Source organism: Oncorhynchus tshawytscha, linkage group LG04, assembly GCF_018296145.1.
Source record: "Oncorhynchus tshawytscha isolate Ot180627B linkage group LG04, Otsh_v2.0, whole genome shotgun sequence".
Classification (NCBI taxonomy): Eukaryota; Metazoa; Chordata; class Actinopteri; order Salmoniformes; family Salmonidae; genus Oncorhynchus; species Oncorhynchus tshawytscha.
The window spans coordinates 55,060,448-55,081,987 of record NC_056432.1 but is presented as its reverse complement, the minus strand read 5'-3'; the positions used below and the strand labels follow the sequence as shown (position 1 = coordinate 55,081,987).

The 21,540-nt window shown below is 44.9% G+C and overlaps 1 protein-coding gene across 4 annotated transcripts; it reads left to right on the top strand.

Annotated features, from left to right (window-relative positions):
• The first annotated feature begins 915 nt into the window (after positions 1-915).
• On the top strand, positions 916-21,334 carry LOC112249040 (two pore calcium channel protein 2). 4 transcript variants are annotated; one of them, XM_042320903.1, is made up of 24 exons: positions 917-1,377; positions 11,717-11,772; positions 11,909-11,985; positions 12,280-12,457; positions 12,603-12,719; positions 12,832-12,938; positions 14,789-14,861; positions 15,159-15,258; positions 15,358-15,423; positions 15,529-15,593; positions 15,701-15,810; positions 15,891-15,972; positions 16,093-16,179; positions 16,347-16,466; positions 16,587-16,775; positions 17,198-17,247; positions 17,602-17,701; positions 18,136-18,207; positions 18,369-18,442; positions 18,583-18,676; positions 19,115-19,197; positions 19,618-19,699; positions 19,809-19,900; positions 20,842-21,334. In XM_042320903.1, exons 1-24 carry the CDS (start codon positions 1,248-1,250, stop codon positions 20,915-20,917), a joined length of 2,280 nt encoding a protein of 759 aa, XP_042176837.1. In that variant the 5' UTR covers positions 917-1,247; the 3' UTR covers positions 20,918-21,334. The 4 variants fall into 4 exon arrangements, with proteins under 4 accessions (XP_042176838.1, XP_042176837.1, XP_024274409.2 ...); XM_024418641.2 differs by lacking the exon at positions 917-1,377 and adding an exon at positions 7,452-7,509; XM_024418642.2 differs by lacking the exon at positions 917-1,377 and adding an exon at positions 8,053-8,179.
• Positions 21,335-21,540: the final 206 nt, after the last annotated feature.

Sequence of the window (21,540 nt, the reverse complement as noted above, 5' to 3'; positions counted from 1 at the left end):
AAAGGAAAATGTACGCTCACCACGCTGCACTTTGGTCCACTTCTTTCGGCGGCCGTGACAACTTGACAGTGACATAGTATCCCCATGAGTGACAGAACACTGAGCCAATCTCGGCACAACGCTCCGTATTTTCTGCTGGCTTGCCCCACCAGCACAGAAAGCACTGAGCTAGGCTGAAACACCTGCATTTTGGAGCTGCCTTACTTAAGTGAACAAAAAAATAGACCATGTTTGTATGCGGCTTTATTAACTCAAATATATATTGTTTGCAAACTGATATGTGGCACGAATAAAGCCAAAATAACAGGCAAGCACATTGCTAAAAATGTGGGTCTAACTTGCCTTGAATGATGGGTCGCCACTGCTGTACAGTATACCAATTTCTGAAAATAGACCTAGACTATTGATTGATATTGTAGACTCTAACAATGAAAGGTATTCAAAATGAGTATTTTGTGTCAGTGGTTCAGCATTATGTGCATTATGTGGTCATTCTTCATGCTCTAGGTCAAAAGTAGTAACAATGTCTTTAAAAAAATATTATATTTTAACAGTCTATTCTCTCAGGTTCAAATACAATACACTTGTTCATTGAAATATTGATGATCAGCTATACTATTAAACACGTTTTTATCTTGGTTTGTTCTGTTGTCATCAATCATGTGTATAACATGAGCCTAAGTGGTAATTTTACAAAGGAAGTGGAAAACTGATGGTTAAAACGAGTATGTGAGAAACGTATTTTACGTACCACTTTTGATTGGCGCATAAAAGGCTGCTGACTAACACAATAGAAAGTACACTACCACTAGACCGTGCAAGTAGACCGTGCCAAAGTAGACTGCCATTGTTTTACTGGGGGGGGACAGGATGAACTTTTGAGTTTCGCGCGGTGTAGGTCAGTGGCGCAGTGAGTCACCCGCTGGTGAAAAGTGATACTTGAGGACGAGGACACAGGGAGGAGTAGGCTAGTTTAGTTCGTTTCCTAAAAACATATTCCCCGTACTGTCGTAGCTAAGTGGGGAAACTGTCTGTAAATAGAAAACGATGGATTTAACGAGCTGACACGTTTTTGACAGCATAACATGTTTTCTGTCTCTCTGACAGTTACAGTATAGTTCTCATTCTCTTTACTAAAACTGTCAATTTACACAATCTACACTTGGCGGAGGTTGAGTTTGTTTTACCCGAGTTACAGGTGCTGTATAATCAAGTTTACACTCGCTTAGTTCGGTCAAATGTACTAAATGGAATCGGAACCACTGCTGACTGGGAGCATGAACTACGACCCTGACAACAATGATCACCTTGAAAAGGGATCCCCAAAGACGAGACGTCTGTCCTCGGTTGCTGCAGACTATTGCTGTGTCGAAGGGGGTAAGCGTTTCAGTAGTTCACACTATTGGAAGCATAGCTTCATAACATGTTATAACACGGGCATAACCAGTCAATGTCATAACAGCGGACATCACTTGTCATGATATGCTCATAACACTGTCATGACACATATATATTTAGACCTGTTGTGACATATGACAATGATAAGGTCCTCTACCCTTTCGCCGTAGTATAATATCAGGCCACTGATCACCCAGTCTCTTCTGTTCTGGACGGTGTTGCATTGACATCAGAAGTAATTCAAATGGTTGTATATACTACTGTAGTGTCTTAACACGTAGTACTTATTTATATAATAAGAAAGACTCTGAATACAAGCAATTGAACTGGAGCTTCACATTTACTCAAACGAGTTAGTACCAGAATAACATAGAACAACACTGCCATGACCAAGCGTGCTCCATCCTTAAAGGGGACATCAGTAATTAACAGAACAGAACATTCCTTCACTTATACAATCAGAGTTACTTTTACCAAACCACAACTGAAACATTTCCCAGAACTTGTTGTAGTTATTTTGCATCTTTTAATTTGAACTTGAACAGTTAGTTTTTGTTTGTTTGTTTATAAGTCTAGTCTGTCTGGTGGACGGTGCCTTCGTTCTGGGTAGGGCCTCGGATTGTCTGGAGGCTCCTGAACATCCTCAGTGTGTGCTTGTTCCACTATAGCTTCTGCTACAGCAGCACCTTCATCAACACGTTCCCTTCTTTCAGCCTGGGGTCTCTTTACCCCTCAGTTCCCTGTGTGTCACTCTCAGGATCTCTCTGTGCCTGTTCTCTCTACTGCCCCACCGTCCTCTACAGTTCCCTGTGTGTCACTCTCAGGAGCTCTCTGTGCCTGTTCTCTCTACTGCCCCACCGTCCTCTACAGTTCCCTGTGTGTGACTCTCAGGAGCTCTCTGTGCCTGTTCTCTCTACTGCCCCACCGTCCTCTACAGTTCCCTGTGTGTCACTCTCAGGAGCTCTCTGTGCCTGTTCTCTCTACTGCCCCACCGTCCTCTACAGTTCCCTGTGTGTCACTCTCAGGATCTCTGTGCCTGTTCTCTCTACTGCCCCACCGTCCTCTACAGTTCCCTGTGTGTCACTCTCAGGAGCTCTCTGTGCCTGTTCTCTCTACTGCCCCACCGTCCTCTACAGTTCCCTGTGTGTCACTCTCAGGATCTCTGTGCCTGTTCTCTCTACTGCCCCACCGTCCTCTACAGTTCCCTGTGTGTCACTCTCAGGATCTCTCTGTGCCTGTTCTCTCTACTGCCCCACCGTCCTCTACAGTTCCCTGTGTCACTCTCAGGATCTCTCTGTGCCTGTTCTCTCTACTGCCCCACCGTCCTCTACAGTTCCCTGTGTGTGACTCTCAGGAGCTCTCTGTGCCAGTTCTCTCTACTGCCCCACCGTCCTCTACAGTTCCCTGTGTGTCACTCTCAGGAGCTCTCTGTGCCTGTTCTCTCTACTGCCCCACCGTCCTCTACAGTTCCCTGTGTGTCACTCTCAGGATCTCTGTGCCTGTTCTCTCTACTGCCCCACCGTCCTCTACAGTTCCCTGTGTGTCACTCTCAGGAGCTCTCTGTGCCTGTTCTCTCTACTGCCCCACCGTCCTCTACAGTTCCCTGTGTCACTCTCAGGATCTCTCTGTGCCTGTTCTCTCTACTGCCCCACCGTCCTCTACAGTTCCCTGTGTGTCACTCTCAGGATCTCTCTGTGCCTGTTCTCTCTACTGCCCCACCGTCCTCTACAGTTCCCTGTGTGTCACTCTCAGGATCTCTCTGTGCCTGTTCTCTCTACTGCCCCACCGTCCTCTACAGTTCCCTGTGTGTCACTCTCAGGATCTCTCTGTGCCTGTTCTCTCTACTGCCCCACCGTCCTCTACAGTTCCCTGTGTGTCACTCTCAGGATCTCTCTGTGCCTGTTCTCTCTACTGCCCCACCGTCCTCTACAGTTCCCTGTGTGTCACTCTCAGGATCTCTCTGTGCCTGTTCTCTCTACTGCCCCACCGTCCTCTACAGTTCCCTGTGTGTCACTCTCAGGATCTCTCTGTGCCTGTTCTCTCTACTGCCCCACCGTCCTCTACAGTTCCCTGTGTGTCACTCTCAGGATCTCTCTGTGCCTGTTCTCTCTACTGCCCCACCGTCCTCTACAGTTCCCTGTGTGTCACTCTCAGGATCTCTCTGTGCCTGTTCTCTCTACTGCCCCACCGTCCTCTACAGTTCCCTGTCACTCTCAGGATCTCTCTGTGCCTGTTCTCTCTACTGCCCCACCGTCCTCTACAGTTCCCTGTGTGTCACTCTCAGGATCTCTCTGTGCCTGTTCTCTCTACTGCCCCACCGTCCTCTACAGTTCCCTGTGTGTCACTCTCAGGATCTCTCTGTGCCTGTTCTCTCTACTGCCCCACCGTCCTCTACAGTTCCCTGTGTGTCACTCTCAGGAGCTCTCTGTGCCTGTTCTCTCTACTGCCCCACCGTCCTCTACAGTTCCCTGTGTGTCACTCTCAGGAGCTCTCTGTGCCTGTTCTCTCTACTGCCCCACCGTCCTCTACAGTTCCCTGTGTGTCACTCTCAGGATCTCTCTGTGCCTGTTCTCTCTACTGCCCCACCGTCCTCTACAGTTCCCTGTGTGTCACTCTCAGGATCTCTCTGTGCCTGTTCTCTCTACTGCCCCACCGTCCTCTACAGTTCCCTGTGTGTCACTCTCAGGAGCTCTCTGTGCCTGTTCTCTCTACTGCCCCACCGTCCTCTACAGTTCCCTGTGTGTCACTCTCAGGATCTCTCTGTGCCTGTTCTCTCTACTGCCCCACCGTCCTCTACAGTTCCCTGTGTGTCACTCTCAGGATCTCTCTGTGCCTGTTCTCTCTACTGCCCCACCGTCCTCTACAGTTCCCTGTGTGTCACTCTCAGGATCTCTGTGCCTGTTCTCTCTACTGCCCCACCGTCCTCTACAGTTCCCTGTGTCACTCTCAGGATCTCTCTGTGCCTGTTCTCTCTACTGCCCCACCGTCCTCTACAGTTCCCTGTGTGTCACTCTCAGGATCTCTCTGTGCCTGTTCTCTCTACTGCCCCACCGTCCTCTACAGTTCCCTGTGTCACTCTCAGGATCTCTCTGTGCCTGTTCTCTCTACTGCCCCACCGTCCTCTACAGTTCCCTGTGTCACTCTCAGGAGCTCTCTGTGCCTGTTCTCTCTACTGCCCCACCGTCCTCTACAGTTCCCTGTGTGTCACTCTCAGGATCTCTCTGTGCCTGTTCTCTCTACTGCCCCACCGTCCTCTACAGTTCCTTGTGTGTCACTCTCAGGATCTCTCTGTGCCTGTTCTCTCTACTGCCCCACCGTCCTCTACAGTTCCCTGTGTGTCACTCTCAGGATCTCTCTGTGCCTGTTCTCTCTACTGCCCCACCGTCCTCTACAGTTCCCTGTGTGTCACTCTCAGGATCTCTCTGTGCCTGTTCTCTCTCGATTGTTGTGCTGTTTTCCGTGGAATGCATTTGGTTAATGTGACGCCGCCACATTATGTCTGGGCTCACTTGAACCTGGTAAGTTCTGGGTCCTGTTTGTGTGTGTACGGTCCCTCTTGTCCATTTCCCTCCTCTTCTGTAGTCTCGCACCATCACTTCCTGTCCTGTTTGGAGATGGCGCTCCCGGCCACCGGAGAGCATCTTGGCTTGTTTGTTCAGCACTTCATTACGCCTGTTTGGCTTCATGATGTCAAGCTGTGTGCGGAGAGGCCTCCCGAACATCAGTGCGGCTGGGCTTTCATTTATCGTGGCATGTGGGGTGTTTCGGTAGGAGGCCAGGAACTTGGCCAGTTTTGTTTGCAAAGTCCCTTCGTCTCGTTTTGCTGCACGGAGTCCTTGCTTTAGGGTTTGCACAAAGCGTTCTGCCAGCCCATTGGTGGCAGGGTGGTATGGAGCTGAGGTTGAGTGTTTGATTCCATTTTACTGACATGAATCTTGTAAACTTGTCACTTACAAAAGCTTGCGCATTGTCACTTACCAGCTGCAGCGGCAAACCGAAGCGTGCAAACGTTGTTCTGAGACACTCTATCGTCTGAGCTGAGGTGGAGGAGTCAGTGCAAAACACCTCTGGCCATTTGGAATGGGCATCAACTATAACCAGAAACATGTGCTTTTCAAAGGGACCAGCGTAGTCCACATGAATTCTCTGCCATGGCTCTGCGGGCCATTCCCATGGGTGGACTGGGACAGGAGCAGGCCTGTGAAAGGTTTCCAAACATCCGCTACAGTTCTTTGCCATATTATCTATCTGTTGATCCAGACCCGGCCACCAGAAGTGGCTCCTTGCGAGCAGCTTCATTTTGACAATTCCAACATGACCTTCATGTCGTTGCTGCAATACTAGATGTTGGCATTTCTGGGGTATCATGACTCTCATTCCCCACATCAAACATCCTTGGTACGTTGTCATTTCGTTTCTCCGCTGGAAATACGGAGTCAGCTCCTTTCTGCCAGTAGCTGGCCACCCTGACATGGTGTAGGTGTACACTTTTGACAAGGTCACATCTTTCCTTGTCTCCTGTTTGACAACTGTGCTTCTGACTGGTAAGGGCCTCGAGCTGAGCGGTATGGAACGTGTCCACTGCATCCACCCTCCTTTGCCTTTCTCTTGTACACGGCAGTCTGGATAATCCATCTGCATTTGTGTGGAGGAATGACGGCTTAAACTCAATGTCATACATATGACTGGCAAGGAACAGGGCGTATTGCTGTAACCTGGCTGCTGTCATTGCCGGAATGCCTTTCTTTGGACTGAAAATGGAAAGCAACGGCTGGTGATCTGTTACCAGTGTGAAACGCTTACCATATAGGTATGGGTGGAATTGATTGACGCCCCACACTAGTTCCAGTGTTTCTTTGTCGATTTGTGAGTGGTTTTTCTCTGCTCTTTGTCGGTGCGTCCTGTTATGATCATGTCATCCAGGATACACTGGGTTCCTGGGATTCCTTGCCAAATGCCGGTCAATAGTTCGTTGCCAAATGGCTGGGGCTGATGCAATGCCAAAAACCAGGTGCTTATACCTGTATCGACCTTTGTGTGTGTTTATTGTCAGGTACTGTTTGGTGCTCTCTTCAACCGGTAGCTGCAGGTAAGCCTGTTTCAGATCGATTTTACTGAAGTGTTTCCCACCAGCTAGTGCAGCAAAGATGTCATCCAGACGTGGTAGGGGGTATTGGTCCACATGCAACATTGAATTCACAGTTACCTTGAAGTCCCCACACATTCTAACAGAACCGTCTTTCTTCACAATAGGAACTATGGGTGTGGCCCATTCGCTTCTGTCCACTTTCATCAGGATCCCTGTATCCTGCAAGCGATCAATTTCCGCTTCCACCTTCGGTCTCAGGGGAGTATGGAACAGATCTGGCTTTGCAGAATTTTGGGGTTGCGTCATCTCTTAGTGCAAGTTTTGCTGTGAAGGCTTTTACTGTTCCCATCTGATCACTGAAAACTGTGTTGTATTTCTTCCGCAAGTGTTCCAGTGTTTGGTCTGTGCCTTTCTCTTTGGACTGGAACGTGTGGAGCATTTAAGTCACACCAGTTCAGCTTTATTTTTGAAAGCCATTCCCTGCCAAATAATGGGGGGCCAGTTCCATGCACCACATACAGCTGTAACTGCTGTGTTTGCCCCCCATAACACACTCTGACCTGCAACGCCCCCATTGGGCTCAATCTCTCTAGGTAGGTCTTCAGCAACACATCTGTGTCTGTTCTTCAGCTTGATAGCCTTAAAATGCTCATTGTAGACGGTAGTGGAAATTATAGACACTGCAGATCCTGTGTCCAGCTCCATTTTGAGGGGTTTGCCTATCTGGTGTCACCCATATTATGCTACTGCTGGGAGAAGTCACTGTGTTTAACTCCATTGTATCAATTAATCGTTCATCTGAATCACTGCCACTGTTCTCTGCTAGTGCATTCACAGACCCTTTAATTTGATCAGTTTTCCTTTTGTGACTGAATTTAGCTTTGCATGCTTTTTGAATGTGCTTCTACTTCTACCCTTCTACTGCATTTGTGACAAATTTCGTCTTTGAAACGGCAGTCCTCTGCTTCTGTGACGATCTGTCACACCTGTTGCATTTTTCGGCCACATGCGAGCGCTGACAGGTCAGTATTTCTTTTACTTTGCAACTCAAATGCATCTTTAGTCGCGATTTCCATAGCCACAGCAATTTCAACCGTCTTTGCAAACGTGAGCTCTGATTCTGTGAGCAAACGTTTTTGAATGTGTTCATGTTTCAGTCCACAAACAAATCTATCCCTTAATGTGTCATTTAGGTTCTCTCCAAACTGGCAATGTTCAGACAGTTTCTTCAACTCCCTCCCCCTCATTCTGATCTCTCTTGTGGAAACGAAAACGTTCCGCGATGAGGAGTGGTTTAGGTGAAAGGTGATATTGCAATATCTCCACAATCTCTAGGAATGTTTTATTTGAGGGCTTCAGAGGAGCAGTCAGATCTCTTAGCAAACGGTACGTTTTTGGGCCAATTAAACTCAACAACGCTGGTACTCTCTTGTTTTCAGCAATGTCGTTTGCAATGAAGTACTGTTCCAGTCGTTCAATGTAAGCTGCCCAGTTTTCTTGCGCGTCATCAAACACATCTATTTTCCCGATGCTAGTCATTCTCTTTACCTCCGGCTCCACGGGTCTTTGATCTGCCGCCCCGTCCTCGTCAGCTCTCCCCTCGTCTTCACTGCTTGCTAGCTGTTGTGCTACAGGGTCAACATCTTCCTCTCTTCCTACGAGCTCCATCTGTATTCGTGATGCACACTGCAGGTAATCATCCTCGTCGCCATTGTAGTGTCTTAACACTTAGTACTTATTTATGTAATAAGAAAGACTCTGAATACAAGCAATTGAATTGGAGCTTCACATTTACTCAAACGAGTTAGTACCAGAATAACATAGAACAACACTGCCATGACCAAGCGTGCTCCATCCTTAAAGGGGACATCAGTAATTAACAGAACATAACAACTACACTCAATCAAATTAACAAAATTCTCTCCAAAATGTAATTATTGACTGTAATGTGACTGTATCATTAGCGCATACCCTGTAGCATTTCCAGGATGATCTGCATCTCCTTTGCAGCACCTCCTCTCATATTGACTAGTATAATAAAGTTTACATTTGAAAATATAAATAACGTTACATCTTGAACAAGGACAGCGGTTTTGTAATGGTCCAGCTTCTCCATGAAGGTGGGGAATCTGTGAGAGAAAGACACAGAGAGAGATTTGTGACTGATGCCATGATGAGTATCTCAGGTCAAGACAACAATCATTACATTCATTATTGGTTATTGTCATTCAACTGTCATTTTGACGTGAGTGGGCTGAAACAGGGCTGGCCACCTGTCTTTGGGTCACTCACAGGAAGTTAGACTGGAAGTGTGTTTAATGGCAGCCTCCCTCAAAGTCTTCACCTCCACAATGGATACAGATGAATGAGCTAGCTCCTTTCTCTGAAAAATACAAGAAGAGAAATCAGAGTAGGGTATACAACATGCGGTAATACCGCTAACAGAAAGATACACTCAAATCTAAGACCAATAGCTAACACATTAAAAATCACAATTTCTCAATGTTTACATTTACATATAGCTAATGTTAGCTCTCAACTATTCATGTACAATAGCTTGCTAGCTACCTAGCTATTTATTTGAACCTTATGAACAAATTCTTATTTACAACGATGGCCTCCCGGGGAACAGTAGGTTAACTGCCTTGTTCATTGAGTGGATGCTGCCAACATACTGACTCAATCTCTAGCCACTTTAATAATGAAACATTGATTTATCACTAGCCACTTTAAACAATTCCACTTTATATAATGTTTACATACCCTACATTACTCATCTCATATGTATATACTGTACTCTATACCATCTTGCCTATGCTGTTCGGGCCATCGCTCATTCATATATCTTTATGTACATATTCTTTATCATTCCTTTACATTTGTGTGTTTAAGGTAGTTGTTGTGAAATTGTTAGGTTAGGTTTATGGTTAGATATTACTGCACGGTCGGAACTAGAAGCACAAGCATTTCGCTACACTCCCATTAACATCTGCTAACCATGTGTATGTGACCAATACAATTTGATTTATTCAGGAGCAGAACGGCAGATTTTTACCTTGTCATCTCGGGGTTTGGGTCCAGCACCCTTTCGGTTACTGGCTCAGCGCTCGAACCACTAGGCTACCCGCCTCTAGTGTTTGCAAATCTCTAACATGGTGTTGTGCAAAACCACTATCTAAATATTCACCCATGCATTGTAACGTTATAGGCATCAACAGTACAGCTGTTATCCCCACAAGGTGAGGTATTGAAAGGTATTGAAAACGGGGGTGTCAATAAGTTTGACCCATACCTTTGAGAGAAAAAACAGTATTACTTGTTCAACAAAACAAAAAATCTCTGAGCAATTGTATTAGTATAAAATAATATAATTCCCCTATTTGTTGAGCATACAATATAGCTCAGTATTTAAATTATTTATTTTAAACAGTCATTTTTGCTAATTTTATCAAGGGTGTCAATAATGGGTGTCATCCCAGTCATCAGCAACAGAGCATTGGGGTAGGCACATGTTTTGACATCAATGTATGTGCAATTACCATGGTAATAAAATGGCCAATTTCAGAAAATGTTATATAACATACTATTTACAAGTAGGCTATGCTGGAATGGAATGGTTTGCCTTGTGTGGTAGGTTTTGTGGGTTTTGGCACTCTAATGTAGGTGTCATAACCAGTCATAAAAGATTGCATAATATGTCACAACACATATAAATATGTGTCATGACAGTGTTGTGACAATGTTATGTCAGGTTATATGATATGTTACGCCAACTGTTATAACATGTTATGACATGGTTATGACCGTGTAATAAGGTGTTATGACCCTATGCTTCAAGTAAAGTGTTACCAATTGTTTTTAATGTCTCAAAACTCTATTTGAGTGGTCCACAATGTGTTTATATAAAAAATCTTTAAGATGCTTGGTGACCGTAGAAATCATTGACAGGAAGTTTTCTTTGGCAGCAAATTGTGGACTGCTTTTGAGAAAAGCTGCCCTGTCAGAGACAGCCACGATGAGTGATGACATATGATGTGGTTGTATTGGCCCAGCGTTGTTTGGCCGGGGTAGGCCGTCGTTGTAAATAAGAATGCTTTACACCACTCCACCCAAATTTGGCATTGTGCATGGTGAACTTAGGCTTGTGTGTGGCTGCTCGGCCATGGAAATCCATTTCATGAAGCTCCGGACCAACAGTTCTTGTGCTGACGTTGCTTTCAAAGGCAGATTGGAACTCGGTACTGAGTGATGCAACCGAGGAAAGACAATTTTTACGGGCTACGCGCTTCAGCACTCGGCGGGTCCATTCTGTGTGCTTGTGTGGACTACCACTTCGCGGCTGAGCCGCTGTTGCTCCTAGATGTTTTCACTGCATAATAACAGCACTGACCAGGGCAGCTCTAGCAGGGCAGAAATTTGACGAACTGACTTGTTCGAAAGTTGTCATCCTATGCCACGTTGAAAGTCACTGAGCTCTTCAGTACGGGCCATTCTACTACAAATGTTTGTCTATGGAGATTGCATGGTGGTGTGCTCAATTTTATTCACCTGTCAGCAATGTGTGTGGCTGAAATAGACCCAATTCACTAATTTGAAGGGGGACAAATGGAGACAAAGACAAATCCAGGAGACGATATGGCTTCTTAACACAGATCAGAATAGCTTCATGAATTGGATTTAAACTGAAAATGATAATTGAATTGAAGTGACAGTCCAGTAAATGTAAGAGGGTTCAGTTGACATTTAGATGTGTAATGAGCTCTGTGGAAAAATGCCTGGAATCAGTAGCTAATTTAATCTGACCTGGCGAGGGATGTTTGGAGCACACTATTCGTCCAGGCTCGGGTCTAATTCAATTGGATATATTTGAACGACTAAGATGAATTCAGACATGCTAGTGTTGAAGTTTACTGCATACACATGCACACAGGCCTACTGTAGGATTAGGATATGGGCTCAGACTTTGACCTCTGGAACTGACTGCGCTGGTTTTTGTTGTCGAATCAGTGGCCACTGATAAAAGGTGATCACGAGATGCACGTTTTTTTGGGGTTAGGGTTTATTCATTTGCTTGAGAAAAGCGACAGATAGGTAGACAGGTTTGTTTTCAATGTTTTGTTTTCAACCAAATACAGAGTATGACTTTAATTGCTTGAGAACAACTATTGCTTCACAGCATGTGCTTTTGACAATGTACAAGCGTAATAATTTCCCTCTCCTCATACACAGGTGATGAGGATCTCTACCTCCAGCAAGCTGTCGTGTTTATTGAGGACGCCATACAGGTGAAACATATATATATCCTCTGTATGAACTGTCGCTGTAACTGATTGACATATATTGTTTGTATGACTGGTGTGGATTAGGAACTACCCCTAAACTGCGGTTTCAAAACAATGAAATGTGTTTCTCGTTCTACAGTACCGATCCATCAATCACAGAGTGGATGCAAACTCATTACGTCTGTACAGGTGGTACTACTCCAGGATATGGCAATTGTAAGTATATTGTTTTGGATTGTTCTGCACGTCTCTATTCTTATATTGGTCCTATCCTCTGAAGGATGTCATTATATCCCCTCTGCATTGTATATCACTGCAGAGTGTGACCACACTCAGCATGGCTATGTCTTAACTCTGTCCTGTCTTAGCTTCCTCTGTGGTTAAGTGTAGTGAGAAGAGCACTTTTATGACAGTGAAGCCAACCATCACCCTTCTCGTTTTCAGTCAGATGTTTGAACCCCACCCCCCACGGATTTGTGTCATTGTTAAACGACTGTCTGTGTTCCTCAGGGGGCTGGGCCTGACTATTGCGGTCGTCTTGATGCTGGCTTTCATCGAGAGGCCCTCGTCCTTCTCCTACACATCAGACCCTCGCTTCAGACCTCCCCCCTGGGAGCCCCCCTGTGGCCTGACAGAGGGCATAGAGATAGTCTGCCTCGTCATCTTTGCCATTGACTTTGCTACCAAGGTAACCATCAGACCATGTTTCTGCCAATGCCAACAGGGAAGAGACACACAGTAGATGGGCAACAATAAGTCTACATGAAAATCCCCTTTGTGTCTTTATTTGCAATAAAAATAGATATGACTCTAACTGAATATATTGTTCTTAGAGCTACTTGATTGGTTGGGAGGAGTTTCGGAAGTGCAAGTGGTTGATTGTCTACATCTTGGCCGTCTCAGCGTCTGTAATTGATTGGGCGTTGACGTTGAGCATGTATTGTGATCAGGTGAGAGGATATTCCAAATGTTGGTTTAAACATCCTCTGTAATATTTAACAGTTCATAAAGACATGGTTTGCAATGCAAAGATTGCTCCTTCCCTTTTGTTGTCGATGGCAGAACTTGCGAGTTAGGAGACTCATTCGGCCCTTCTTCCTCCTTCAAAACTCCTCCCTGATGAAGAAAACCTTGAAGTGCATCAAGCGGACCCTCCCAGAGATAGCCAGGTAATTGTGTTTGCCACCAACACTTTCTTCAATATCATACCTTCCCTTCACAGCTTTAGAATTATCGTCAACCTCAAAATGCTCTCACTTCTGTGATCACACACGTAGTTCCCTAAAACTGCACCGTAGGGTATATTTAGGGTTATATACATACACGATTCACTCTTGTTTCAGTACATGTGAGACCCACAGAGGGCACGCTAAATATACTTGTTTTGCAGGTTTTCCTACTTACAAAAAATGTAGAGGTCTGTAATTTTTATCATAGGTACACTTCAACTGTGAGAGATGGAATCTAAAACAAAAATCCAGAAAATCACATTGTATGATTTTTAAGTAATTAATTAGCATTTTATTGCATGACATAAGTATTTGATCACCTACCAACCAGTAAGAATTCAGGCTCTCACAGACCTATTAGTTTTTCTTTAAGAAGCCCTCCTGTTCTCCACTCATTACCTGTATTAACTGCACCTGTTTGAACTCGTTACCTGTATAAAAGACACCTGTCCACACACTCAATCAAACAGACTCCAACCTCTCCACAATGGCCAAGACCAGAGAGCTGTGTAAGGACATCAGGGATAAAATTGTAGACCTGCACAAGGTTGGGATGGGCTACAGGACAATAGGCAAGCAGCTTGGTGAGAAGGCAACAACTGTTGGCGCAATTATTAGAAAATGGAAGAAGTTCAAGAAGACGGTCAATCACCCTCGGTCTGGGGCTCCATGCAAGATCTCACCTCGCGGGGCATCAATGATCATGAGGAAGGTGAGGGATCAGCCCAGAACTACACGGCAGGACCTGGTCAATGACCTGAAGAAAGCTGGGACCACAGTCTCAAAGAAAACCATTAGTAACACACTACGCCGTCATGGATTAAAATCCTGCAGCGCACGCAAGGTCACCCCTGCTCAAGCCAGCGCATGTCCAGGCCCGTCTGAAGTTTGCCAATGACCATCTGGATGATCCAGAGGAGGAATGGGAGAAGGTCATGTGGTCTGATGAAACAAAAATAGAGCTTTTTGGTCTAAACTCCACTCGCCGTGTTTGGAGGAAGAAGAAGGATGAGTACAACCCCAAGAACACCATCCCAACCGTGAAGCATGGAGGTGGAAACATCATTCTTTGGGGATGCTTTTCTGCAAAGGGGACAGGACGACTGCACCGTATTGAGGGGAGGATGGATGGGGCCATGTATCGCAAGATCTTGGCCAACAACCTCCTTCCCTCAGTAAGAGCATTGAAGATGGGTCGTGGCTGGGTCTTCCAGCATGACAACGACCTGAAACACACAGCCAGGGCAACTAAGGGGTGGCTCCGTAAGAAGCATCTCAAGGTCCTGGAGTGGCCTAGCCAGTCTCCAGACCTGAACCCAATAGAAAATCTTTAGAGGGAGCTGAAAGTCCGTATTGCCCAGTGACAGCCCTGAAACCTGAAGGATCTGGAGAAAGTGTATGAGAAGTGGGCCAAAATCCCTGCTTTAGTGTGTGTAAACCTGGTCAAGAACTACAGGAAATGTATGATCTCTGTAATTGCAAACAAAGGTTTCTGTACCAAATATTAAGTTCTGCTTTTCTGATGTATCAAATACTTATGTCATGCAATAAAATGCAAAATGAATTACTTAAAAATCATACAATGTGATTTTCTGGATTTTGGTTTTAGATTCCGTCTCTCACAGTTGAAGTGTACCTATGATAAAAATTACCAACCTCTACATGCTTTGTAAGTAGAAAAACCTGCAAAATCGGCAGTGTATCAAATACTTGTTCTCCCCACTGTATATAGGCCTGACTGTCATTGCAGAGGTGTCTAATGCACCACTCCTCTCTCTCACACCTCCCAGTGTTATCCTGCTCCTGGCCCTCCACCTCTGCCTCTTCACCATGATTGGCATGCTGCTCTTTGCTAAAGGAGAGGTACACTCTGTTCCACCCTGCTGGCTGTACTGTTGACGCCCAGTTCTCAAGCCAGAATGTGCCTTTTTACCTTACCGCTTCCCGACTGTTTTATTCACCCCGGTGGTACAGGCTTTAACAGAGCTTTTAACACCAACCTGTGGTAGATGTGTCATATTACACTTGTCTAAATAAAGACCTGTACAGTAACTCGCCCTCACGTGACCATTAAGACCAGGATAACGCACAATGAATGTCCATTTAGCATTGTTGTTATAAGGGACTTACATATCTCCGTATTACCTCTTTTGTCCCTAGAATCCTAAGCAAAATGGGGAGTGGGAGGCCTACTTCAGAGACTTGCCCACGTCTTTCTCCTCTCTCTTGGTGCTCCTCACTACAGCCAATAACCCCGATGGTAAGTCCACTGTGTAGGTCATAGTGAATTAAACATATATTTCCTGCTGAATAATTTAGATGTCTTCTCCACCTAAACCTGTTTTTAAAATTTTAACAGTGATGATTCCGGCCTATTCCTTAAACCGAGGATACTCCATCTTCTTCATTCTCTTCAGTGGTTTTGGTAAGAACTAGCCACCAAATGAACTGTTAAGAGACACGGAAAATATGAAACGGATTGAGTGGTAACACAATAGGTTAATAATTTGTCTTATTTACTTGCTCCCAGGAACCTACTTCTTGATGAACTTGCTAACTGCCATCGTTTACAACCAGTTCAGGGGATACCTGCTGGTGAGTTTAAGACTGACACTGGATTGATGTGATTGAAATATCAGACCATTTTAAGGTACAGTGTAAACCCCATAGGTAATCATGAAGAAACTGTTCTCTTGTGGCAGATGTCTGTCCAGGCGTCCATCCTAAGGAGGAGACTGGGCGTCAGAGCTGCCTTTGAGGTCATGTCCTGCCAGGGGTGGGGTCAGGACGCTACACACTCAGAGGAGAATGTGTAAGACTGCTCATTCTCTTACCCGTAGCCCTACACACACACACACACACTGAATGGCCTTACATCTTGTTCCCCCCCAGAGAGCGTGTGCGGGTGGATGCCTCTTTGCAGGTCATGGCGAGGGTACAAATGAAGTCCTACTACAGACAAGCCATCATCAAGGTGAGAAAAGACTACGGTACAAATCTTTAGAACGCGTTGGATAAACATTTGAATATAGCTCCCTTTGAATGTGCCTCTCTCTCTCTCTTTCTATTTCTCTTTCTCTCTCTCTCTGTGTAGAGAGTGCAGCAGTTGTCTGATGGCTTTATCCAGTGGGAGGCCTTCCGGAGGCTTTTTGACGAGCTGGACAAGGACCGCATCAAAGAGGTGGTTGCTACATTTCATTAACAGCTCTGCGCTCCTCCACTGGATCAATGTTACTGGAATGGATTTAATGTCAATGTCGGTTCTAAACTGGCTTATTTTACTTGTCTAAATGATAGCTGGATTGCTCCTGTGTGATTTGACGAGTCTTCATCGTCTTTCTCCTGCAGCACCCTCCGAAGCCAGAGTACAACTCCTCACTCCTCCAGGGGCTTCAGTTGCTTTTCTGTCACTACTATGTTACGGTAGTGGGCAACGCCGTGGCCCTGGCCAATGTCATGTGCATCTGTGTAAGTCCAGGACCTTCGGAACAGACAGGATGTCGAGCCTGTATTTTGCGTGTCCATCATATTAGACCGAGGCTCAACTTGTTTGGTCTCTCTGTTTCTCTCTCTCTGTGTGTGTTGCAGACCATACTGGTGCTTGACTCTGAGAAGTCTATTGCAGAGCGGGATGACTATTACATGGAAGTTATTAACTGCTTCTTTATTCTATACTACCTGATGGAGATGAGTCTAAAGATATTAGCCTTTGGGTGGAGAGGCTACTTGTCATACAGAAACAATATATTTGATGGACTTCTCACAGTTTGCCTTCTGGTAAGGTATTCTGTAAATGAAAGGAAACATATTAAAAAGGTGCAATATGTAGAAATCACTCGCCCATTTCAATGCTTCTCCTAATTTCAGTTTAACAATGTATAGTGTGTAGAGAATCATTGCGCAATCTAAACTGCTCTGAAATGTATTTTCATGAACCAAATATCTTGTATTTTCAGCTGTTTGAAGCTGGTGTACAAAACCGAAAGAGAAAAGACGCTCGCTAAAACGTAACTTAACGGGGAGCATAGAAAAAGTGCACATCGAATGGATCTACCGCTTCTCAGATCTATAACTCACATTTCTATGTGAATTTGGTCCGTCGCCCCCCCAAAAAAAAAAAAAAAAGCTACATACTACCCCTTTAAGCATATTTCTGTCTTGGTAACAGAACTCAAAAGTATTTGATTTTTCTTTTACAGGTCCTTCAGATCACCATTTTTGCCACCTACAGGCTTCCGTTTCCTAAATGGTTGGTGTCTTCACTTCGGTCATATTTCTCGCTCAACAAATATATTCTGTATAAGGAAATTGTCTTGAAGGATGGTGCTCATTTGTATATACAGTTACAATCGTGATGAAAGAGTAACTTTGTTTACGCACACACACACACACACACACACACACACACCACACACACACAGGTACATGGGGATGGTTGAAAACAGGAATAGAAACATGGACATATAGATATGGTACATGGTGATGCACATGATAAACATAGCAGAGGAAGAGTGTTACTGAATCAAACACTACAATGGATGAACGATAAGTAACTAAGTAGCACTGTGAGATTGAATAAACCTTTGTGGTGTGGTTGTCCCAGGAACCCAGCGTCGCGTGGCCTGATGTCTCTGTGGGAGATGGTGCGTCTGGTCAACATGCTCATCGTCGTCCGTTTCCTCCGAATCATCCCTGATATCAAGGTGAGGAAGTGGTGCCGCTGGGGAGAAGTAGTGTCGTCGTTTTGGGCCTCCCGAGTGCCGCGGCGGTCAAAGGCACTGCATCTCAGTGCAAGAGGCGTCACTACAGTCCCCGGTTCAAATCCACGCTGTATCACATCCGGCCGTGATTGGGAGTCCCATAGGGCGGCGCACTATTGGCCCAGCGTCGTCTGGGTTTGGCCGGGGTAGGCCGTCATTGTAAATAAGAATTTAATTCAATGAGATGAGACGTATTTGGCTCCACCTAATGGTGGAAATGGTTTATTACTGGACTTTTGCTCTATTTTGGTGTACCGGTATGTCAATAGATTTGTATTGTTGTAAATTCATGCCGGTACAGCCAATGTCTTTATCATCTCTGGTTATGCGTGTTGGTATTACACTATAGAAACAGTCATCCTTAATGCCTCTTTTAGCTGATGGCCCTCATAGCGAGTACTTTGGTTGACCTGGTGAAAAACCTCCGAGCTTTTGCAGGAATACTAGTGGTGAGTGACTCAACGGCACTTGTTTTTCTTCTCTTTTGTTCTCACATCCAACTAGTCATTTGAAATGCATGTCTATACACTAGGCGTCTGTTTGCTGGACGTCATGGATTCCCTATCACAGCTACCATCTATCTGTGTTTTTGCGCCTCGTTCTTCTTTAGGTGGTGTTCTATGTGTTTGCTGTCCTTGGCATCTGGCTGTTCCAGGGAGCCATCACAGCTCCAGGGCAGATGAGGTACACTTTGACAATGATGTATTTGAACGCTTGTACTCTATTCAAAGGTAGCAATGGCCTCATACAGTAGCTAATGTGGCTGTTTTAATGTGTTTACTGTGTGAGGTAATTGAAGTTGATTTGTATTTATTCCTCTACAGTGTGATGTCCAATTCCAGTATGAAGAACATCACCGTGGAGTGTGGTTCCTACGAGCAGCTGGGCTACTGGCCAAACAACTTTGACGACTTTGCTGTGGGTACCCTTCTCTCATCTCTCACTCTGCCAGTCCCTGAAGCCAAATCATAGGCAGAGAACACAGAGGCTTAGCTCAAGGCGAACATTCTGACTTTAACGATAGCATTCTCTGCATAGCCCTGTCTACTGTCATAAGAGACTGGTTTAATGAGAATGGGCTTTGGAGGGAATGAAACAGTAAAACACATGGTTGGCATTCTATCTGTGACTCATCTGTACTGGCTCTGACTGGGAAGGCTGGTGTTGTTGGGGTAACCTCTCAAAGGGATAATGCACTGAAGTAACTTTTAAAAGATACCTATATAATACCACGGTGGGTATGTTGACATTTCAGTCCCGGTCAATCCAATTAGTCTTTAAATTGGGTCTAAATGTTGAGAGAGAGTGGACACAAACCTCTGTTTTCGTTCTCCTCTCTCCCTCTGTTTTGCTCAGTCTTCCCTCGTCCTCCTTTACAATGTCATGGTGGTGAATAACTGGCAAGTGTTCATGGATGCCTACACCAGATACACCACACAGTAAGCCAACCGTAATACACATCAATACATGAGTCTTATGATCCAACTGTCAGATGCTTCTTTTTGTTTCCCCTTCCACTAGAGGGCAGCAGTTGACGCTGAAGCACATGAGTCCTTTTCATTTTCTGGGGCCGTGCCTTACTTTAATGAGCTCCCGCTTCATAATATTTATCTCATTTCAGTTGTTCCCTAAAAAATTGCAACTGTTTGGTTGGTTAAACAAGCTTTTGTACCCAACTCAGGACAAGGCTAGTAACGGTGAAAATGCATGTAGGAGTGGGGGCATAGTCATTATTTGTCCTGCTTAAAGAGGACGAAGACAAGTTAATTGTGCATGGGGCTCCGTTTATAAAACAGTGATTATGGGTAATGGTGATGTGTCCATGTAAACAGTTGATCAGGTTTCTTCTCTCCTCCCAGGTGGTCCAAGGTCTACTTTGTCTCCTGGTGGCTTACCTCCTCTGTCATGTGGGTCAACTTGTTTGTGGCTCTCATCTTGGAGGTATGTATGAACTTATGCTGGCCTGATTTGTACTTACTGTGTTTTAAGTGCAAGATGTTTCTGGGGGGGAAAAAACAAAACGCCACGATACCTCTGTTTTATGTAACAGAACTTCATCTATAAGTGGGACCGGAGTGTCATGTGTTCAGTGGCGGACGTTGAGCGGACAGGTTATGAGACTACCGTCCAGCTCATGTTCAGGTAGGGGTCTGCAACTCTGCAGCTGCTTTTTAACTCTGCTCTGGCTCTGGCTTTTTTTGCTCCTGTTTGTTGTCTGAGTGGTTTGCATATTCCTACTTTCTGGTGTTTGGGTTTTAGGCCTAGAGGTCAGTCACGAACTGGGATACCCTCACTGTCAGCAGTTCTGTCAGTTCTCTGTGAACTGCCTTAAACCGTGCTCGTTGGCTCCTCGCGTTTCAGTGCTGAATCACTTTTCCCCCAACAAATATTCAGAAATGCTTTTGTCTGGGCAATTGTGTCTGGTGAGCTTTCTGATAAACTGTAAAATGGCATGTATTTCTTCAGGACATTGCTTGCAGATAATGCATTATATCATTTAGGGCTGGGAATTACCAGGGACCTAACGATATTATCATAATACTTAGGTGCCCGATTCGATATGTATTGCAATTCTCGCGATTTTGTTGCGATTCGATGTTCCAAACATATTGTTCGCCATGTCTGTTGCAGAGTGACGAGAGAGAGCCATGATCAGTCAAGGATATAAAAGCGCTGGAAACATCTTGGCTCACTATTTATAGGATAGGCGCAGGCACAGCTTAGGTGTTCAGGTGCAGGTACAGCCGACTAGCATTTTATTTGGTAAAAATCGTCAAAAATAATATTGCGATATGTAACTGTATCAATTTGTACCCCATCACTAATATAATTGGTCGCAAAAACATCCGCCCACCCTTTTAACCCGCTCGATCAACTAAACGCATGTCGCTAAACTATTTGTCGAAAGTGCTGTTGATATGTTTAGCAGGGACAAGTCAGAAGAGCAACCCTTAATGCCCATCCCTAAATGCACGTTGTGGACTACGGCAGCCGCCTGCATGAGCGTGCTTCGCTTCAACTCGCTGTGTGTCTCTTGACACTGTTTGGTGTCCTGTCTTTTAAAACTCCACTGTTCCTTCCAGAGAACAAATTCAGGAGCCTACAGAGGAGGAACTGGTCACCCAACTCCACCAGCACCCTCACCTGCACCTCAGCTGATGACCCTATGTCCGACCAGGCCAATCCAAAATAAACAGGGCCTTTACTGGCTATCACGTATGTCTGTGTGAATGGCAGGGACTCAAAAGCACGAGAGACTATATTGTTAGGGCTCAATTCTCAATTCTGATTAGTCCTATGTTGTCACATTTTGTATGTTTTTTTGCACTCAAACCACTGGACAACTGCGCCACTCGGGAGCTCCCGTTATTACTTTTGTTTGATGGCAATCAAACAAAACAAAATACACCACTGTTCTTCATGGAATTATTTAATTATTTAAGGGAGTAAAAAGGGGGAAAGGACTAGTTTTTATCTGTATATTTGTCATGAAAGCGGTTTCTTTTGCTTACCTGCCTTGCAATGTAAATAGGATTTTGCCTTTAGCTAAATAAATAAATACGGGTTTTTATCTCAGTGACTGTTATATAAATGATGAAATATGTGTTTAGCATGGCTGGAAAAGATTCTCTCAAATGTGTGAAACAAATTTTTTAGACAAGGCCTGCCCTTGTGGTTTTGTTGTTGTTGCATTGGGTCAATTCTCTCCCGAATAGCAATAGCAACAATTTAATCTTGAAGTTACAGAATTACCTGACTGTTGGAAGGTGTCCAGGTTGTGT

What these genes read in the sequence shown, in the direction of transcription:
- LOC112249040 (XM_042320903.1), top strand. Translation starts at nt 1,248, where the DNA reads ATGGAATCGGAACCACTGCTGACTGGGAGCATGAACTACGACCCTGAC. An exon ending in ACCCTCCCAGAGATAGCCAG is followed by an intron (nt 12,939 to 14,788) that starts GTAATTGTGTTT and finishes CACACCTCCCAG; the next exon opens with TGTTATCCTGCTCCTGGCCC. An exon ending in TACAGCCAATAACCCCGATG is followed by an intron (nt 15,259 to 15,357) that starts GTAAGTCCACTG and finishes AAATTTTAACAG; the next exon opens with TGATGATTCCGGCCTATTCC.